Raw genomic sequence first — 14,691 nt, forward strand, 5'->3', positions numbered from 1 at the left:
TTTGGCGTTGTTGGTGCCACCTTGAACAACTGTAAGATATCATGGAGCCATCAGTATAATAACTTAAAACTTGACGTTTTATAATTTTGTTTCATTATTTTGTTCTCTTGTATAGTTCAGTTTATAAAAAATAATTATGTTGTAAACTACACATTGTTGTGTATGCTACACTGAATGTATGCAAAATAAAAATATACTTTTTAAAAATTTTTTTCGAAAAATGCATTTACTCTGCTTTACTCCGGGTTGGAAAAACCATTAACGTAATAATAAAGCCTTCATGCTGATAATTCTAGCCAACATTAGTGTAAGACATTAGTGTAATTGGTGGAAAGTGAGTGGGAGGATGCGGTTTAGATCAGATAGCATAGTTAGAGATATTGTTACCATGGTGATCACTCTTAACATGTGGTTTCATTTACCCTGAACCAGGCCAAGAAACTCGGACTTTGAGAACAACAGAAATGAGTGGCTTATTGAGTAGGCCTATAAACAAAGCATAGTAATGCAAATGAGTGTTTTTTACATACGACCATAGCTACTGGCAGACATGAAAGAGTATGATAGTCTGTGTTCATTAAGATAAATGTTAGAGCAAATATTTCGGAATATGATCCAGCATATTTTCCGAATGGCTAAGTAACTCAACCTGACTATCTATTTATAATACAACTTTCTGCGTGATTATTTCCAATTTGCGATAACTCATTGACACCTAGTGGTTTTAAATGGAACTACAGGTGCCTATTGTTTTAAACTGAAGTTATCTCACAAGACAAAGCGCAGACTAGTGTTGTGGTGAGGATGGTATTTAAAATTAAGCGATTGATTATCTATCACGTGATATGATTTCATTAGACTGAAATTGTAATGTATTTAATCCACCTTTTTAATTATAAATGTTTATCATTGTTATCTGTTACTGTCTGTGTGTGTGTGTATATATATATATTATATATATACTGTGCGTGTGTGTGTATATATATATACATATTTTTTTTAATTTTTTTTTCAAAGAACATACAATTCAATGAGCCATAAAATATTTTAAGATATTTACAGAAAAACCTAAAGGAGGGCGTAATAGACATTACTTCAGCTTTATATTACTTCAGCTAAACTTCCCAAGAAGAATTACCCTTAATGTGTTATTAATTATATTGGAGCCAGTATTACAGTCCAAAAAGAGGATCACATATTCGTCTATTTTAATTACTTTGTAGAATGTATCAAACATCGATACCTGCTTCCAAAAGTCATTAGAATTACAGTTACAGAATAAATGTGTGAGAGTTTCAGATTGAGAATTACTAAAATATCATTGAGGTGAGAGATGTCTTCTTTAAACTTATTTGGCAATAAAATACGTTTTTAAAAAATTGTTACTTGCTGACCATATTTTATCAATAGAAGGAATAGGGAAAAAATATTTTCCATTGCACAAGTGCTTTTGAATAACAATGTATAATGTTTCTGAGCTTTAATTTAAAAAAATAAATTAACACACACACGAGGGATGACGTTCTGTCACATAATTTCTGCTGCACTTGCTGTCAGATGATGTAGAATATTGAGTTAAATAATCAAAGACAAACAAGGTGGAATCTGTTCAATTTCGGTTGATGAAATGATAAATAAAAATCATATTATAAACAGTTAAGCTAAAGACAAGATCACGGACTGGGATTTTAAAATTGCAGGGGTTAGTAACAGTTGACTATTATACTTTTTACGCAACAGAACAACGTCAGAGATAAGTTAGCAAATTTAGACAGAGCATACACCATTAAAGCTGTTCACGCCGTTCCTAACATTTGATGGGAAAGATCCTGGACACGAAACATTTCTAATCAGAAATGCCAATATGCATTAAGTACATGTATGTAGCACTAAATTTATTGTAGCTTGTTTACATCCACTTCCCAGAGAACAACATATCCCGCCTTTGGAGAAATTCTATTGGCCAAAAAACCCACCAAATTCATTGAATTGATCTGATTGGTTATCACAGTAATGACGCATGCTGACCAAAGCGGAAGTGCTTTCCTATTGGTCAGGGCAGTATGAGGAACACTCAACGAACAAGATAGGCTGAATCACTGTCGGGATGGATGCAGGTAAGAAAACCGCAGGAAAACAATTCCTTTACATTTTGGTCATCTGTCCGGATGTCATGAAATTGTTAAAAAGCAAAATTCTTCTATCGTCAACCAAGTACGCGCCTGTTATCGGAGAGGCTGCTTCTGCAGTTTGGGAATTTGTCGTTAAATATGGTACATAGATGTCCCAACTGCTGCCAACTGGACAGTAAAACAGAACAGTCTGCTGTCAGATGAGGGATGGACACAGTATTGTCTTCTAGATGTCATTGCACCAAAATGCTACTGGCTTCCGTCAAAACTGTTAGGCTGTATTTGGCTGTGTTTTAGAGTCTAGTCAGCTGTCTACCTTGAGCATTGTGGACATCAGGAGCGTTCCATCGCACGAATGATACCGTTCAGCTGTAAACGCTTTAGGGAGCTTGTCCATGTCGTTTGTTATCAATTTCTGCGTACTCTAATAATCTGTTTGTCAATAACTTTTACACAGTGTCATGTCTTTAACCCTTTGGTGCATGACATCCATTAGAATTAACAATTTTGTAGCCGTATTAAAAAGAGTGAAACTTATATAAGTTGGGACAACGTGAAGTTACACATACACAGCGGTATAAATGCAGTAAAATTGGTAGTAAAAAAATCAGGTACCACTTTAAAATAAAGTTGAATTTGTTAATGGATTAGGTGTAAACAATACATTATAAATTACTATTAATCTAGGTTAAGGTTAATTTATAATTAGAGTTTTAGTAATTATTAATTCATATTTGTTCATAATAAAGGATTATCTTATAAATCTTGAAATATTTACATAAGTAAATACATAAGTCACAGAAATTAGCTTGGATAAATTAATGCTTTATGTTGTATGTCTTTAATTGCATTGGACAGATGTGCATCTCTCTCAAAATGCATTGTTGGAAAAAAATATTGGAATGATTATAAGTAAAAAAACAAAAAAAGATAATGACAGATAGATGGCTAAGCCTACTAAAAAAAAAAAACTGAAAAGATGTTCAAAACAATATATTTTTTTCACTCATATCAAAAGCTCTTTTTAATGTTTCTGATGGTCTGTAAGGTATTGAACTTCCAGTTGGTCTTTGGCTTTTCTTTCAACAGCTACTCTCACATACGACTCATTGCACTATGGAGAGATCGAAGATTTCCCAGAGACCTCTGAGCCTGTCTGGATTTTGGGAAAGCAGTTCAGTGCTCTAACGGGTAAGGAAATTGATTGGAGACATCGAAGGTCTTGTGCTGTCGTGTTTGTCTCTTGTTTCATGAAGTTCTTTGTGCCCCAGAGAAGGATGAGATTCTGGCAGATGTCACCTCACGTTTGTGGTTCACGTACAGAAAGAACTTCCAGCCAATTGGTGAGAGTCAGAGTCCTCAATCTTGTTCTCACTGTCCAAGGACTGCATTTAATTATTCATCTGGATAGTCTGTTTAGTTTTACAGATGGTTTGTTAATGGATGTGATGTTACAGGTGGCACTGGGCCCACTTCAGACACCGGCTGGGGCTGCATGCTTCGATGTGGACAGATGATTCTTGGGCAGGCCTTGATCTGCAGGCACTTAGGTAGAGGTAAGACAAACCTGTGTTACGAGGTTGGTGATTATGGTGTCTGCTGTTGTCTAAGATGGTTGTATTTTTATTAGACTGGACATGGAGTCCAGGTCAGCGGCAGAGAGCAGAATATATCAGCATTCTCAATGCCTTCATTGACAAGAAGGACAGCTATTATTCCATCCATCAAATAGGTACTACTCCTCATCTACCTGCTGCCTGCGTATTATAGGAATAGTGTTAAAGTTACTCTTTTGATGGGTAAGTTACTGCATTGACATTGCTTGTTGTTTTCCTCAGCTCAAATGGGTGTTGGTGAGGGCAAGTCTATAGGCCAGTGGTATGGTCCAAATACAGTGGCACAGGTACTCAAGTAAGTTGGCCAAGTCAAATTAAATACTTATTATTATTTAAAAAAATCACCATTCTCCTTTGCTTTTTGTGATTATTAGTACATAATATAACCGGAATATATTATTAAAGCTCAGTAATCCTCAAATAAACTACTTTTGCTGTACTGTCTTTGCATAAAATCAACTACACTTTGTGCCCACCTAGGAAACTGGCAGTTTTTGACTCCAGGAGCCGACTGGCAGTTCATGTAGCTATGGACAATACTGTGGTCATAGAGGAAATCAGTGAGTTTTCTTTCATAGTGCCCCTTTAGTAGGCTTAGATGGAATCTGCAGACATTTGCGTTTGCTTTTTCGACACTAACTTAGAGGGGAATTTGTTAGAGCCCGAGCGATATATCGTTTAGCCGATATTATCGGCCGATATGAGCCTGTCGCCGATATATCGGTATCGGTGGATATGCAGCCGATATGAACATTTATTTTTTTTACAGAACATATAACGCAGATTAAATGCTTCTGAATGGTGTAATTATTTAGGTGTCACCCACCCGCACCTATATTTGATCATCACATTACAATGATTCTAATTCTTAGTTTTGCATGATGATATGATGAATGGATGGCTCATTTTTAACAGCAGATTCAGTGACGTTAGAGACTAGAGCTGATCTGCGGACCACGGCACGTGTCTGTGGCGCATTAAAGCCTGTGTTACGGCCACTGGAGCTGATCGCGGCCATTCAGTCACTGCTGGTGTTCATACCGGCCGTGCCGCGGCCCAGAACTCATGCTTATCACATCGGTCACATCACATCGCGCGGCACGACAGAATACAAATAGAATTCTATTGTATTTTGTCGCTCCGTGCCACTCGCGTCCGATGTAGAATAGAACCCATTATAATCAGTGATGTTGTCTACACTGGATGCAGTAAACTGATGTCTCGTTCTATTTATGACGTGCTGACACGACGTTCAAAATTATTTTCAACGGTTGCTTTGTCGCGTCCTGTTGCGGCGCAGACACGGTTTCAGCATAGTTTGTCAGTACAGTCAGTAACGTAGCAGATTGAAAAGTTAGTATCAAAGTTAGTATGCTACGTTGTCACCTAGTTGGAGAGACCAATGCTAAGTAAATAAACTACAATGTCCCCATCTTTTACTCTCACAATGAGCTTATCATATTCGTTTGCTACATTAGTAGGGCCCTATGATTTCCGCAATGCAGAAAACATGGACCGAATCGAGGAATCCAGTCATAAAAATGGAATTTACTGTATAACGCGGAATTTCATGGAATTTGTCTTATTTTTGATGAATAAATAAAAAAACAGGTCAGTACATATACGTGAAGTGAAGTTTACTGTTAAGTGCACTGATGTCAGACTCATTTTGAATAATAAAGTTTGTTAAATACCCTGCCTCCACTACATAGGCCTATGTTTGTCACATCATTATAAGTGTTTGATCACCACATTTGAGTTATCATTGCAAATAATGTGTCTATGTATATATATTCTGTTTATGTTGACTATATACTGTATTCTATATACAGTACCAGTCAAAAGTTTGGACACACGAATGGGAAGTGAACTTTTTTATACTGTACTATAATATAGCCTACACATAAAGAATATCGGCCGATATATCGGTACCGGTCTTTTTTTACTCCCTAATATCGGTATCGGCATTGGCCCCCAAAAAACCCATATCGGTCGGGCTCTAGAATGTGTGGAATTCTAGGAATGGATTTGAGCTGACTATATATTACTCTTAATAGTAGCCAAAAGCATGATGAAATTAGCCAGTATATTTAAAAGTATAGTTCACTCAAAAAATGAATTCTGTCATTATTTACTCACCCTCATGTTGTTCCAAACCTGTATGACTTTCTTTGTATCGTGGAACATAAAAGAAAATATTTTGCTAAATGTTTTGTCTAAATTGTCCTTAAAATGGAAGTAAATTCAGCATTCCTCAAAGTAGCAGCATTCCTTTTGTTTATTGCAGAAGTGAAAAAGTTCATTTTAAAATGTTAATTAATCAGAAAGTATTTATCCCCTTTCTTTAGTACTTGGTTGAATCACATTCAGAGATATTACAGCTCTCAGCCTTAGGTCGTTTTTTAATTTTGCACAATGTGATGGAACATGATTAGCACATTCCTCCTTGCAAAACCACTAAAAGTGAAGCAGTTCCTCCTTTCAGAGTTGTACAATGAGATTGAGGTTAAGACTCTGACTAAGCCACTCAAGGGCATCAATTTCTTCATTTTAAGCCACTTCAGTGTTACTCTGGAAGTGTGCGTTGGGTTGTTGTCCTACTAAAATGTCCTCAGTTTATAGTTTCTGGCAAAAGGGAGTAGGTTTTCATCCAAAATCTCCAGGTGTTATGCAGCATTCATCAATGTTAAGGAGATTTCCAGTGCCTGCGGCTTAAAAGCACATCAAATTGCATAGTCGAGTTTGAGGTAGAAAATTTCAGTTTAATGATAGCACAAAGTCTTTTACGTCTTTGTAGCATCTTCTAATGACATTTTTATATATAAGCTTTATTTGTAACCCCTTCCAAAAATCCTTTTTATACAACAGCTCAAAGACCATAGGCCCATGGATATCATTATCAATGGCATCTACTTAAAGTGTTTTTTTTTCAATAGGAACAAAACAATAATTTCTTAATTTTTAATCCAACTGAAATCATGCCAGTTCGGTTTTTATATAGTCAGACGTAGATGATGTAATAGTAGCTCAGCTTGACATTGTGTGCTGTGCTTGTTTCAAAAGACAAAGGTGACGTACTAAGTGTATTTAATCTTTCAAATATTCGATTACACATTGTGTCATTGGTACTTGCACAGAGAGATGTTAACTTTAGCTCAACTATGCAAAACCTGCGGTAGCTCAATTATAGTTGCACATGTAAACATGCACTGGGCAAAAGTGTCGTAAGATATTATACATTTTGAGACCGTAAATTGTGAAAAAATTTTACAGGCTGAATAGTTGTTGTTTTTTTCTTTCAAGGTTGTTAGAGTAAATGACTTAATGTTGTTTTTTTTTTTTTCTTGGCTGTCTGTAGAGAGGTTGTGTATGCCGTGGCTGGACTTTGACAGGGGTGCATGTGCGGCTTCTGAAGAGCCTCGGGAAATGAATGGTGCTCTAGAAGGGGCTTGCGCTCTGGCAGAAGAGGAGACGGCTCTGTGGAAACCCCTTGTTCTGCTGATTCCTCTAAGACTGGGCCTCAGTGACATAAACGAAGCCTATTTTGAACCACTCAAGGTAAATTTTTAACATTATCTGTCGTATGAATAGATAAAACACTCAACTGTTAAGATCAGACAGTAAGTCTGAGTAAGATACTAATTCTTCATCCATTATTGCTTTAATGATCACCTATTCAAGTTTGCTGACTGTTGGACTTTATTCTTATGTCTTATCCACAGCAATGCTTCATGATGCCTCAGTCTTTAGGAGTAATAGGTGGGAAGCCGAACAGCGCTCACTACTTCATTGGCTTTGTAGGTAAGCAGAGTTTTTCAAGCTAAACCTATAAAAAGTCAGTTCCAATAGCAAAGTAAGTAAACTCTTTGCATATCTTTGTTATTGGCATAACAAAATAATGCGTGCCCAATCAATGTCTATGCTATTTTGTTGCAAATTTGTCTAGTTACATGGTAGAAGCTAGTTGAATTACATAGATGCCAACATTTACAGGTAGTGTGACATGCCCTTATTCTTAAAACCACAAATAAAAATATTGCATGATGAAAGACTGTGCATCTCAGACTACATTCATGGAACCATTGTTTGTCCATCACAATGTGTTTTGTGCACTGAATTTTTTTTTTCATATACTATTATTGGGTCATTTCTCCAGCTTAAATTTTTGAATATTGGGGAGAAAACTTTTAGCACTAAGACAAGTGTGTTCTATGCAGTTGTCTTGATAGAGAAAGACAAGCTACATTTCTACATTTATTTGTTCTTCAGCCGATGTTCTTTCAATACAAAAAGGATCAGCTGAATGCAAAGTGACATTTGGTTTTCAACCATTGAAAATGAGTCAAATTCAACAAATTGGACATTGAGTCACATTGGGCTTCCCATATCTCTGGAATCAAACAATATAGGGCCTTAAAAATGAAGATTACAAATGAAAAGTTTAAGAAAACGAATTTAAAACATTAAGATATTGTTAATACTTCTTGAGTTACAGACATGCACACTTTGGAAAAAGAATATTTATGGCACTCAGACATGTATGATCCAGTGTATGTGAATCTCTAGGATTAGCTGTTAATTTGGTACCAGATACTGAAAGCAAAGATTCACATACTTTTGCAATGCACAGATATGTAACATTGGATCATTTTTCTCAATCAATAAATAACAAAGAAAATATTTTTGTCTCATTTGTTTGATTTGGGTTCTCTTTTTCTAATTTCAGGACTTGTGTGGAAATCTGATCATGTTTTGGGTCATATGTATGCAGAAATATAGAAAATTGTAAAGGGTGCACTAACTTTCAAGCAGCACTGTATAATGCAACAAAGATTGCTAAAGTCAACAGATTTTACTAATAGACATACTGATCTCTGTGTAAAAATAATATAATGATGCTGCAATCTTTCTAAAGTCATTTTTACCATCCTGAAATTTGGCTCCGAATCTCCGGTGAAAATTGCCATTTTGACCACCGTCTACAAAATAGTGGATTACTCAGTAAATATTCATCCATGACATTTAATTTTTTGGCTTTCATCACTATAAATGTTTATCTTTCCTCAGAAAAAACATTGACAAAATCAAAAATTTGAGCCGAGGACCACTGGTTGAGTTGACACGGAATTACCCTATTATTAAAGTAATACAAACACATCTTTGTTTATCTGAACCACTGCTGTTACACTGTGGTAGCTAGAAGGTTTATCTGTGGTTTAGTACAGATTATATAAATATGAAATGCTGTATGGCAGACTGTGTTTCAAACTGCTTTATCTTTTCTTATTGATGTAACCTACAGGTCATGAGCTCATTTATCTAGACCCTCATACCACTCAGCCAGCTGTGGACCCAAATGAAGACAGTCAGTTCCCAGACGACTCCTACCACTGCCAGCACCCTCCCTGCCGAATGCACATCTGTGAGCTTGACCCCTCCATTGCTGCTGTAAGTAGAGCTTTATGTATAAGACACAAATTATTCATTTCAGTATCATTTACATTCACCCAGTAGTGAATGAACCCTTTTAATCCCACATAACATTTAACATTGTGACAAAAAATTATTTTTTGGTTCGAATGGTCTTAAAAGATGTTGATGTATTATACACATAATTCCATTCGTTTGATCAAACGTGAGTTTATTTATTTATGTTGTAAAAAAAATTATTCACATAAATTGTTCTCTTAAACAATTGTTCTATTTATCAAAGAATCCGGTCCAATCCAAAATGTATCCACAAAAATATTAAGCAGGACAGCTATGATAATAAGATATGTTTCTTGAGTACTAAATCATCAATCGCCTAGTTTCCTGATCAAATGTGTAAAATGTGTGATTGAATTGTTCAATAGTTATTGTTAAAAACCGCAAAAGTAATTTAGTTTGAGTAACAGTATCATCTATGCCAAATGTTGTCCATCAGGGCTTCTTCTGTCAAACAGAGGATGATTTTGATGACTGGTGTGCACAGATTCGTAAGGTACTTAAGCCATAAATTAATTTTTCATTTTTAGTAGCCTCAGTTCGTGTTTGTACCTTTGGATCACTCTTTGTTTTTGCGTTTACCTTGTGCAGGTTGCAAACTGTAGAGGTCTTCCTATGTTTGAATTGGTAGACAGTCAGCCATCTCATCTAATTACCGCAGATGTACTTAATCTCACTCCAGGTAATCTCTTATACTGTTTGTTCATAAATTCTGAATTGTACGAGTTTGCAGAGACTTACATTTATAAATACACATTATATTTCATTTTTCCTTAACAGACTTTTCGGAGTCAGACCGGCTCGAACGCTTCTTTGATTCTGAGGATGAAGAATTTGAAATCCTGTCCTTGTGAAGAACGTTTGCATTTGCCAGACTTTCAAAGTTCTGTGGTAGAGCCTCTTCAGAGGAACGAGAAGAATACCATTGACGTCCAAAGCCACTGTGGCATAGTCACCTGCATCAAACACACAGCTTTCTTCTTTAACAGCTATGCTGACTGCTCTGTGTCACCCTGAGTGAGCTGAGGTCAGGTGTCATGGTCACAGGCACTCAGGATCATCAGTATGTATGTATTTAGTCGCATTTATGTGTATCCATATTGAGTCTTAACACTATAGATTAATTTTTAAGTGATATGGTGCCTTTTTACCCCCTTAACTTAAAACACAGCTTTGCCATAACACATTTTATGGTTTTGGTCTGGAGACCTGCTAATCAGATTTGATTTAGCATTTACTCTCAACCAATGAAAGTCGGTGAAATTGTGGACCTGTACGAAATTGTAAATTACAACCAAGGAAGGTTGGGCATTTGCAGATTGGGTAGGATGGGCTTGTGTAATTATACAAGAATGATTTTGTCTTGATGTTTCAAATCTCTGTACACAAGTTTATTTTATGAATATTTATTTAATCAAATCATTAAAAAATTAAAACAATAATTCTGTATTTTCTGTACTATTCCACAGTGACAGAAAAAAGAAAAACATTTAAAGTGTATTTATTAAAAGTTTCAGGTGATCCGTTCACCTCCACAGCTCTCCAACTGGCTGATTCTGGGCTAAACTGATGATGTCTTCACTTAAACGCTTAATATCTTTGTGCACCTCTTCTATGGTCCTTGCAGCATCAATTACCTAGAGATTGAAAGATAGAGATTAGGGCTGGGCGATATAGCTAAAAAATGTATCAACGATATAATGTTTCATATCGTTCGGTATCGATAATTATTGACATTTTTTATAACCTTTTTTAAAACAGAGCAATATAATTTTTTTTTTTATTTAACCACTGTATTTTTAAATTAACACAATTTGAGACAAACAACAAATATTTTTTGTTTTAACAATCAAACACAAAATAAAAATTAAACAAATATCTAATTTCTAATGTTTTATATGCAGATTAAATAGGTCTTAAAGAAACTTTTGTCTTGTCTCCCGAGGCCACAGGAGGGCGCAATGAGCAAAATAATGCAGCGCATTTAAATTGTCAACGCAAGGAAGTATCTCTATAAAAAAAACGTGCATTGTCTAAATTAACAAACGAAATAATCTCACTAACTTGAACTAAATAAAAATCAAATATAATTTCGTAAATTGCATAAACAATTATGAAAAACAGCATCACGTATTTATGCATTGCTTAATACAAAGAGCCGAATCGCCCATCACTCAGATTGCATTTAAAGACATGAGACGCAGTGAAAAGGAATAAACCACCACAAATTCGCGACGTGTTTTGGTTTCGGTTTTAACCTAATCAAGATCTAATCCACATTGAGCTTCTATATTTCTCTAATATTTTGAATGCATATCACAGCAGCGGCGCATCACGTGGGCTAGACTTACAAAACATTCAAATGCAACAACGTCGCTTACATCATCATCACTGCATCTCGTGCTCCACTGATGACGCTCCCTGACGCACTCCTAACATTCAAATGCAAATGTTTATTTTAAATTTGACTAATATTCATTTTTTTATTCAGCATGTGTTCGTGTTTGTGTGTGCTGTCTGCGTCACTCATAACACGTGCCTATATCGTGCGCTAGACTCAATTAATTTGAAGATTACATACGGTAAGTTTACATTAATTAGGTTTATAAAATAAAATAAACCACCTTCCAGTTGACTGAGGAATCTTGCATCAGCTCTTCAAATCTTTGATGCACTGTCCGTTGGAAGGCGCTGGTTTCATACCGTTCAATTCCAAATTCTCCACGGTTTGCTGCCATATTGGGATTGAGCTGCAAAAACATCACCAGGTCTGGTTTTGGAAGTCCAATATCTGGATTCATGCACCACTCCAGAGAGAAGCCCTGAACATATAGAAAACAACTAAAGTAATGTCTCTTTCTCAGATTTGTGATGAATATTTAGTTCAAAATAACAGCATTCAATAAAATATTATATTTATATTGTTCATTTATGTAAAATTAACAAAAGTCTTTACTGTCACGTGACATGACATTAATGTACATGAACATACTTTATAAATGAATACAATATGTTTTCCCTGTATTGGAGTAACAGTAACACTCACAGGCTTGGCACTAGTGAAAGCAACTCCAGAAAACGCATAGCGGTCCACCACTAGATCGATCCCTTGTTCCAACTTTTGTTTCATCAGAGGCCTGAAGTAAGAAAACAGACTGATTGGTTGACAGATAATTGGGTTGATCCACTTAATGAATGATAAATTAATGAGCCATTCCTGTTCATGCACTTTACTAGATTCATGTCAACATAAACTCTGGAGTAGGGATGTGCATCTCCATGACTGAGGCTGATACGATACGCATTTCGATGCATAGCCAACGATACGATATATTAAAGATACATATGAAGCAGCTACCGATGCGATCCGATTCACCCGTTACGATGCAGTGCGATCCGATTTCGATTCAATTCAACAAAATGCGGTCCACTTAGTTACTGCTATCATAAAAATACACTTTATATGTAGGTTTAAAATCCTACAAAAGACACATTTAATGTCCAAAAACAAATTTTTTAGCAAAATGTATATTTTACTCAGAATTATTTCGCTCCTATTCAATTGCGCTCAGTCTGTTTAGTGCGCATGCGCGCAGCAGCAGCACTCGTTGCTCTCGCGTGCCTCGCCCACTCCTGACAGCAAAATGGACACGTTTGCGTGACTTTCTAACATTTACAGATAAAATATACCTATGACATGTCAGTTATGCACTGAGGAAAACACAACGTCTCAAATGCATTAAACAGCACAGATATAGCCTATTCGCTGTTTGCGATGGTGGATCGATTTGATCCATGATCGACATTAAGGTCTGCTTAAGAATAAGCGTGCACAAATTAGTGAGATTGTATTTAATTAGTCGTTAATGGAACCGCTTTAGCCCCGATAGATTTGTTGGGTTATTTCAAGTCAGATTTTGGACTTTAATCCCCGCTTTTCCTCAGGTCTCTGGTAGTGTTGTTGTGATCCGTCATATTCACGCAGCAGTGGTGATGAGAGAACGCGCTTGAGAAACAGTTTAGAGAGGAGAAATCAATCTACATATAAAATATTGGTCACTTTCTAAATAATAAAAGTATAGCGCATCCACTAGTAATTATATATAAATAAATCGGTTTTTTACCGATACAAATATGTTAGAAACGATGCATCGCGATACAAATGCCAACTTGTAGCCGATACACACTTTTTAAACCCATGCATCGCATCGTTAACTTTTTATGCCGATGAATCTTCCCATGAATCTTCCCATCCCTACTCTGGAGAGATAACCTACACCATTTCCCATCGGTTTGCAGAAAACAGCAGGTGAACAGTATGATCCTCCAGATTACTCTTCTTCTCCAGGTATGAACTGATCAGCTGACCGATTTTAGTGGTTCTGTCTGTTTAAAAAAAAAAAAACCTCTTCAGTACAAAAAATACTAACACTGACATGGACTAAGGCTGTCTCAAACCCCAGTGAGCTGCCAAATCACAGCCTTCTTTATGTCATTAAGTTAAGATCCAGGCAAAACGGCTCACTTCTTTTAGTTTTGGTTTTTGAGATAAGTTAGTTATAAAAACCACAGGATGCTTCACTATCATTTTAATATTTCCGAATCCGAGTCCGTCTAGGCAAGGCTTCACAAATGGTTTACCATGGGATAGCTTAAGACAAGAGGAGGAAAGTAATCTTACCTGGAAATCGCATAATTTCTGCCGCTCGTCCGCTCTGCTGCAACGCATGTACGAGTTTTTGACATTGCGTAGTTTTCCCGGCTCTGTCTACTCCCTCAAGGACAATTAAAGCTCCTCTTCTGCAAGACATGGCTCTTAAAAACACTGTTTAAAAAGGCAGAACAACAGGGAGCAAATACTGACAATGGCTAGCAAATAATCCTAAACCGTGATCTCTTTACGCGGTACTTTTCTTTAAAAAAAAAAAAAACACACACACGTACATACGTAACATCCTTCCTACGGTGCCCGCGAAAGGACAAATCAAATGCGATCTCCCTGATTAGAAACGGTGAGGACACAGTTGTTTATAAAGGTTTATTTATATCAACTTCAGACATGAGGCTTAGGCAGATTATGTAGTTATGCAATGTTGTTGTGAAGTACTAATATTTATTGTAATCATTTTTGTGCCTTTTAATTAGTTTAAATGCCTCGATTTAGTTTAAATGCAGTTATGTATGTATATCATGTTCTTCTTAAAGCTACACTATGCAAATTATTTAGAAAAAAAGGTGTTGGGTTGTAACCCCCAATTGGCAAAAGCCTTTTTTTTTTCAAAATGGAAAATATAGGCCTACAGTAAATAATAGAACAAATGCCTGCTTATAAGGTTCCATTATTTCTGATTATTCAGAAAAAAAACTTAAGATAAAAATGTGGAAAACATGTTTATTTCATAGCAGTTTTTCAGTAAAAATGTCCCAGGTTAAAAAAAAGTACACTTCCATAATGT

At 36.1% G+C, this 14,691-nt stretch overlaps 2 protein-coding genes across 3 annotated transcripts; one reads left to right on the top strand and one right to left on the bottom strand.

Annotated features, from left to right (window-relative positions):
- Positions 1 to 2,040: 2,040 nt before the first annotated feature.
- atg4b (autophagy related 4B, cysteine peptidase) lies at positions 2,041 to 10,672 on the top strand. 2 transcript variants are annotated; one of them, XM_016544809.1, is made up of 13 exons: positions 2,041 to 2,117; positions 3,222 to 3,323; positions 3,404 to 3,475; positions 3,590 to 3,688; positions 3,763 to 3,864; positions 3,971 to 4,043; positions 4,229 to 4,308; positions 7,107 to 7,306; positions 7,471 to 7,549; positions 9,051 to 9,196; positions 9,675 to 9,731; positions 9,827 to 9,917; positions 10,016 to 10,672. In XM_016544809.1, the coding sequence occupies exons 1-13, from the start codon at positions 2,108 to 2,110 to the stop codon at positions 10,087 to 10,089; spliced, it is 1,185 nt and encodes a 394-aa protein (XP_016400295.1). In that variant the 5' UTR covers positions 2,041 to 2,107; the 3' UTR covers positions 10,090 to 10,672. The 2 variants fall into 2 exon arrangements, with proteins under 2 accessions (XP_016400295.1, XP_016400294.1); XM_016544808.1 differs by lacking the exon at positions 2,041 to 2,117 and adding an exon at positions 2,128 to 2,273.
- Positions 10,673 to 10,682: 10 nt separating this feature from the next.
- On the bottom strand, positions 10,683 to 14,232 carry dtymk (deoxythymidylate kinase (thymidylate kinase)). Its single transcript, XM_016544810.1, has 5 exons — positions 13,917 to 14,232; positions 13,513 to 13,621; positions 12,282 to 12,372; positions 11,860 to 12,057; positions 10,683 to 10,872 (listed from the first exon to the last, which is right to left on the bottom strand). The coding sequence occupies exons 1-5, from the start codon at positions 14,044 to 14,046 to the stop codon at positions 10,762 to 10,764; spliced, it is 639 nt and encodes a 212-aa protein (XP_016400296.1). The 5' UTR covers positions 14,047 to 14,232; the 3' UTR covers positions 10,683 to 10,761.
- Between the last annotated feature and the right edge of the window lie 459 nt (positions 14,233 to 14,691).

The sequence above is a fragment of the Sinocyclocheilus rhinocerous genome, unplaced genomic scaffold, assembly GCF_001515625.1.
Source record: "Sinocyclocheilus rhinocerous isolate Xijiao unplaced genomic scaffold, SAMN03320098_v1.1 scaffold2867, whole genome shotgun sequence".
Lineage (NCBI taxonomy): Eukaryota > Metazoa > Chordata > Actinopteri > Cypriniformes > Cyprinidae > Sinocyclocheilus > Sinocyclocheilus rhinocerous.

Bases quoted from the DNA above. Each gene is read 5' to 3' on its own strand.
- atg4b (XM_016544808.1), top strand. From the start codon at position 2,174: ATGAAATTGTTAAAAAGCAAAATTCTTCTATCGTCAACCAAGTACGCG. The intron at 3,476-3,589 runs GTGAGAGTCAGA...GTGATGTTACAG, and splicing joins AAAGAACTTCCAGCCAATTG to GTGGCACTGGGCCCACTTCA. The intron at 9,732-9,826 runs GTACTTAAGCCA...TACCTTGTGCAG, and splicing joins GGTGTGCACAGATTCGTAAG to GTTGCAAACTGTAGAGGTCT.
- dtymk (XM_016544810.1), bottom strand. From the start codon at position 14,046: ATGTCTTGCAGAAGAGGAGCTTTAATTGTCCTTGAGGGAGTAGACAGA. The intron at 12,373-13,512 runs GTAGGTTATCTC...TTCTTACTTCAG, and splicing joins GCAAACCGATGGGAAATGGT to GCCTCTGATGAAACAAAAGT. The intron at 10,873-11,859 runs GTGGTTTATTTT...TTCAATCTCTAG, and splicing joins ATTCCTCAGTCAACTGGAAG to GTAATTGATGCTGCAAGGAC.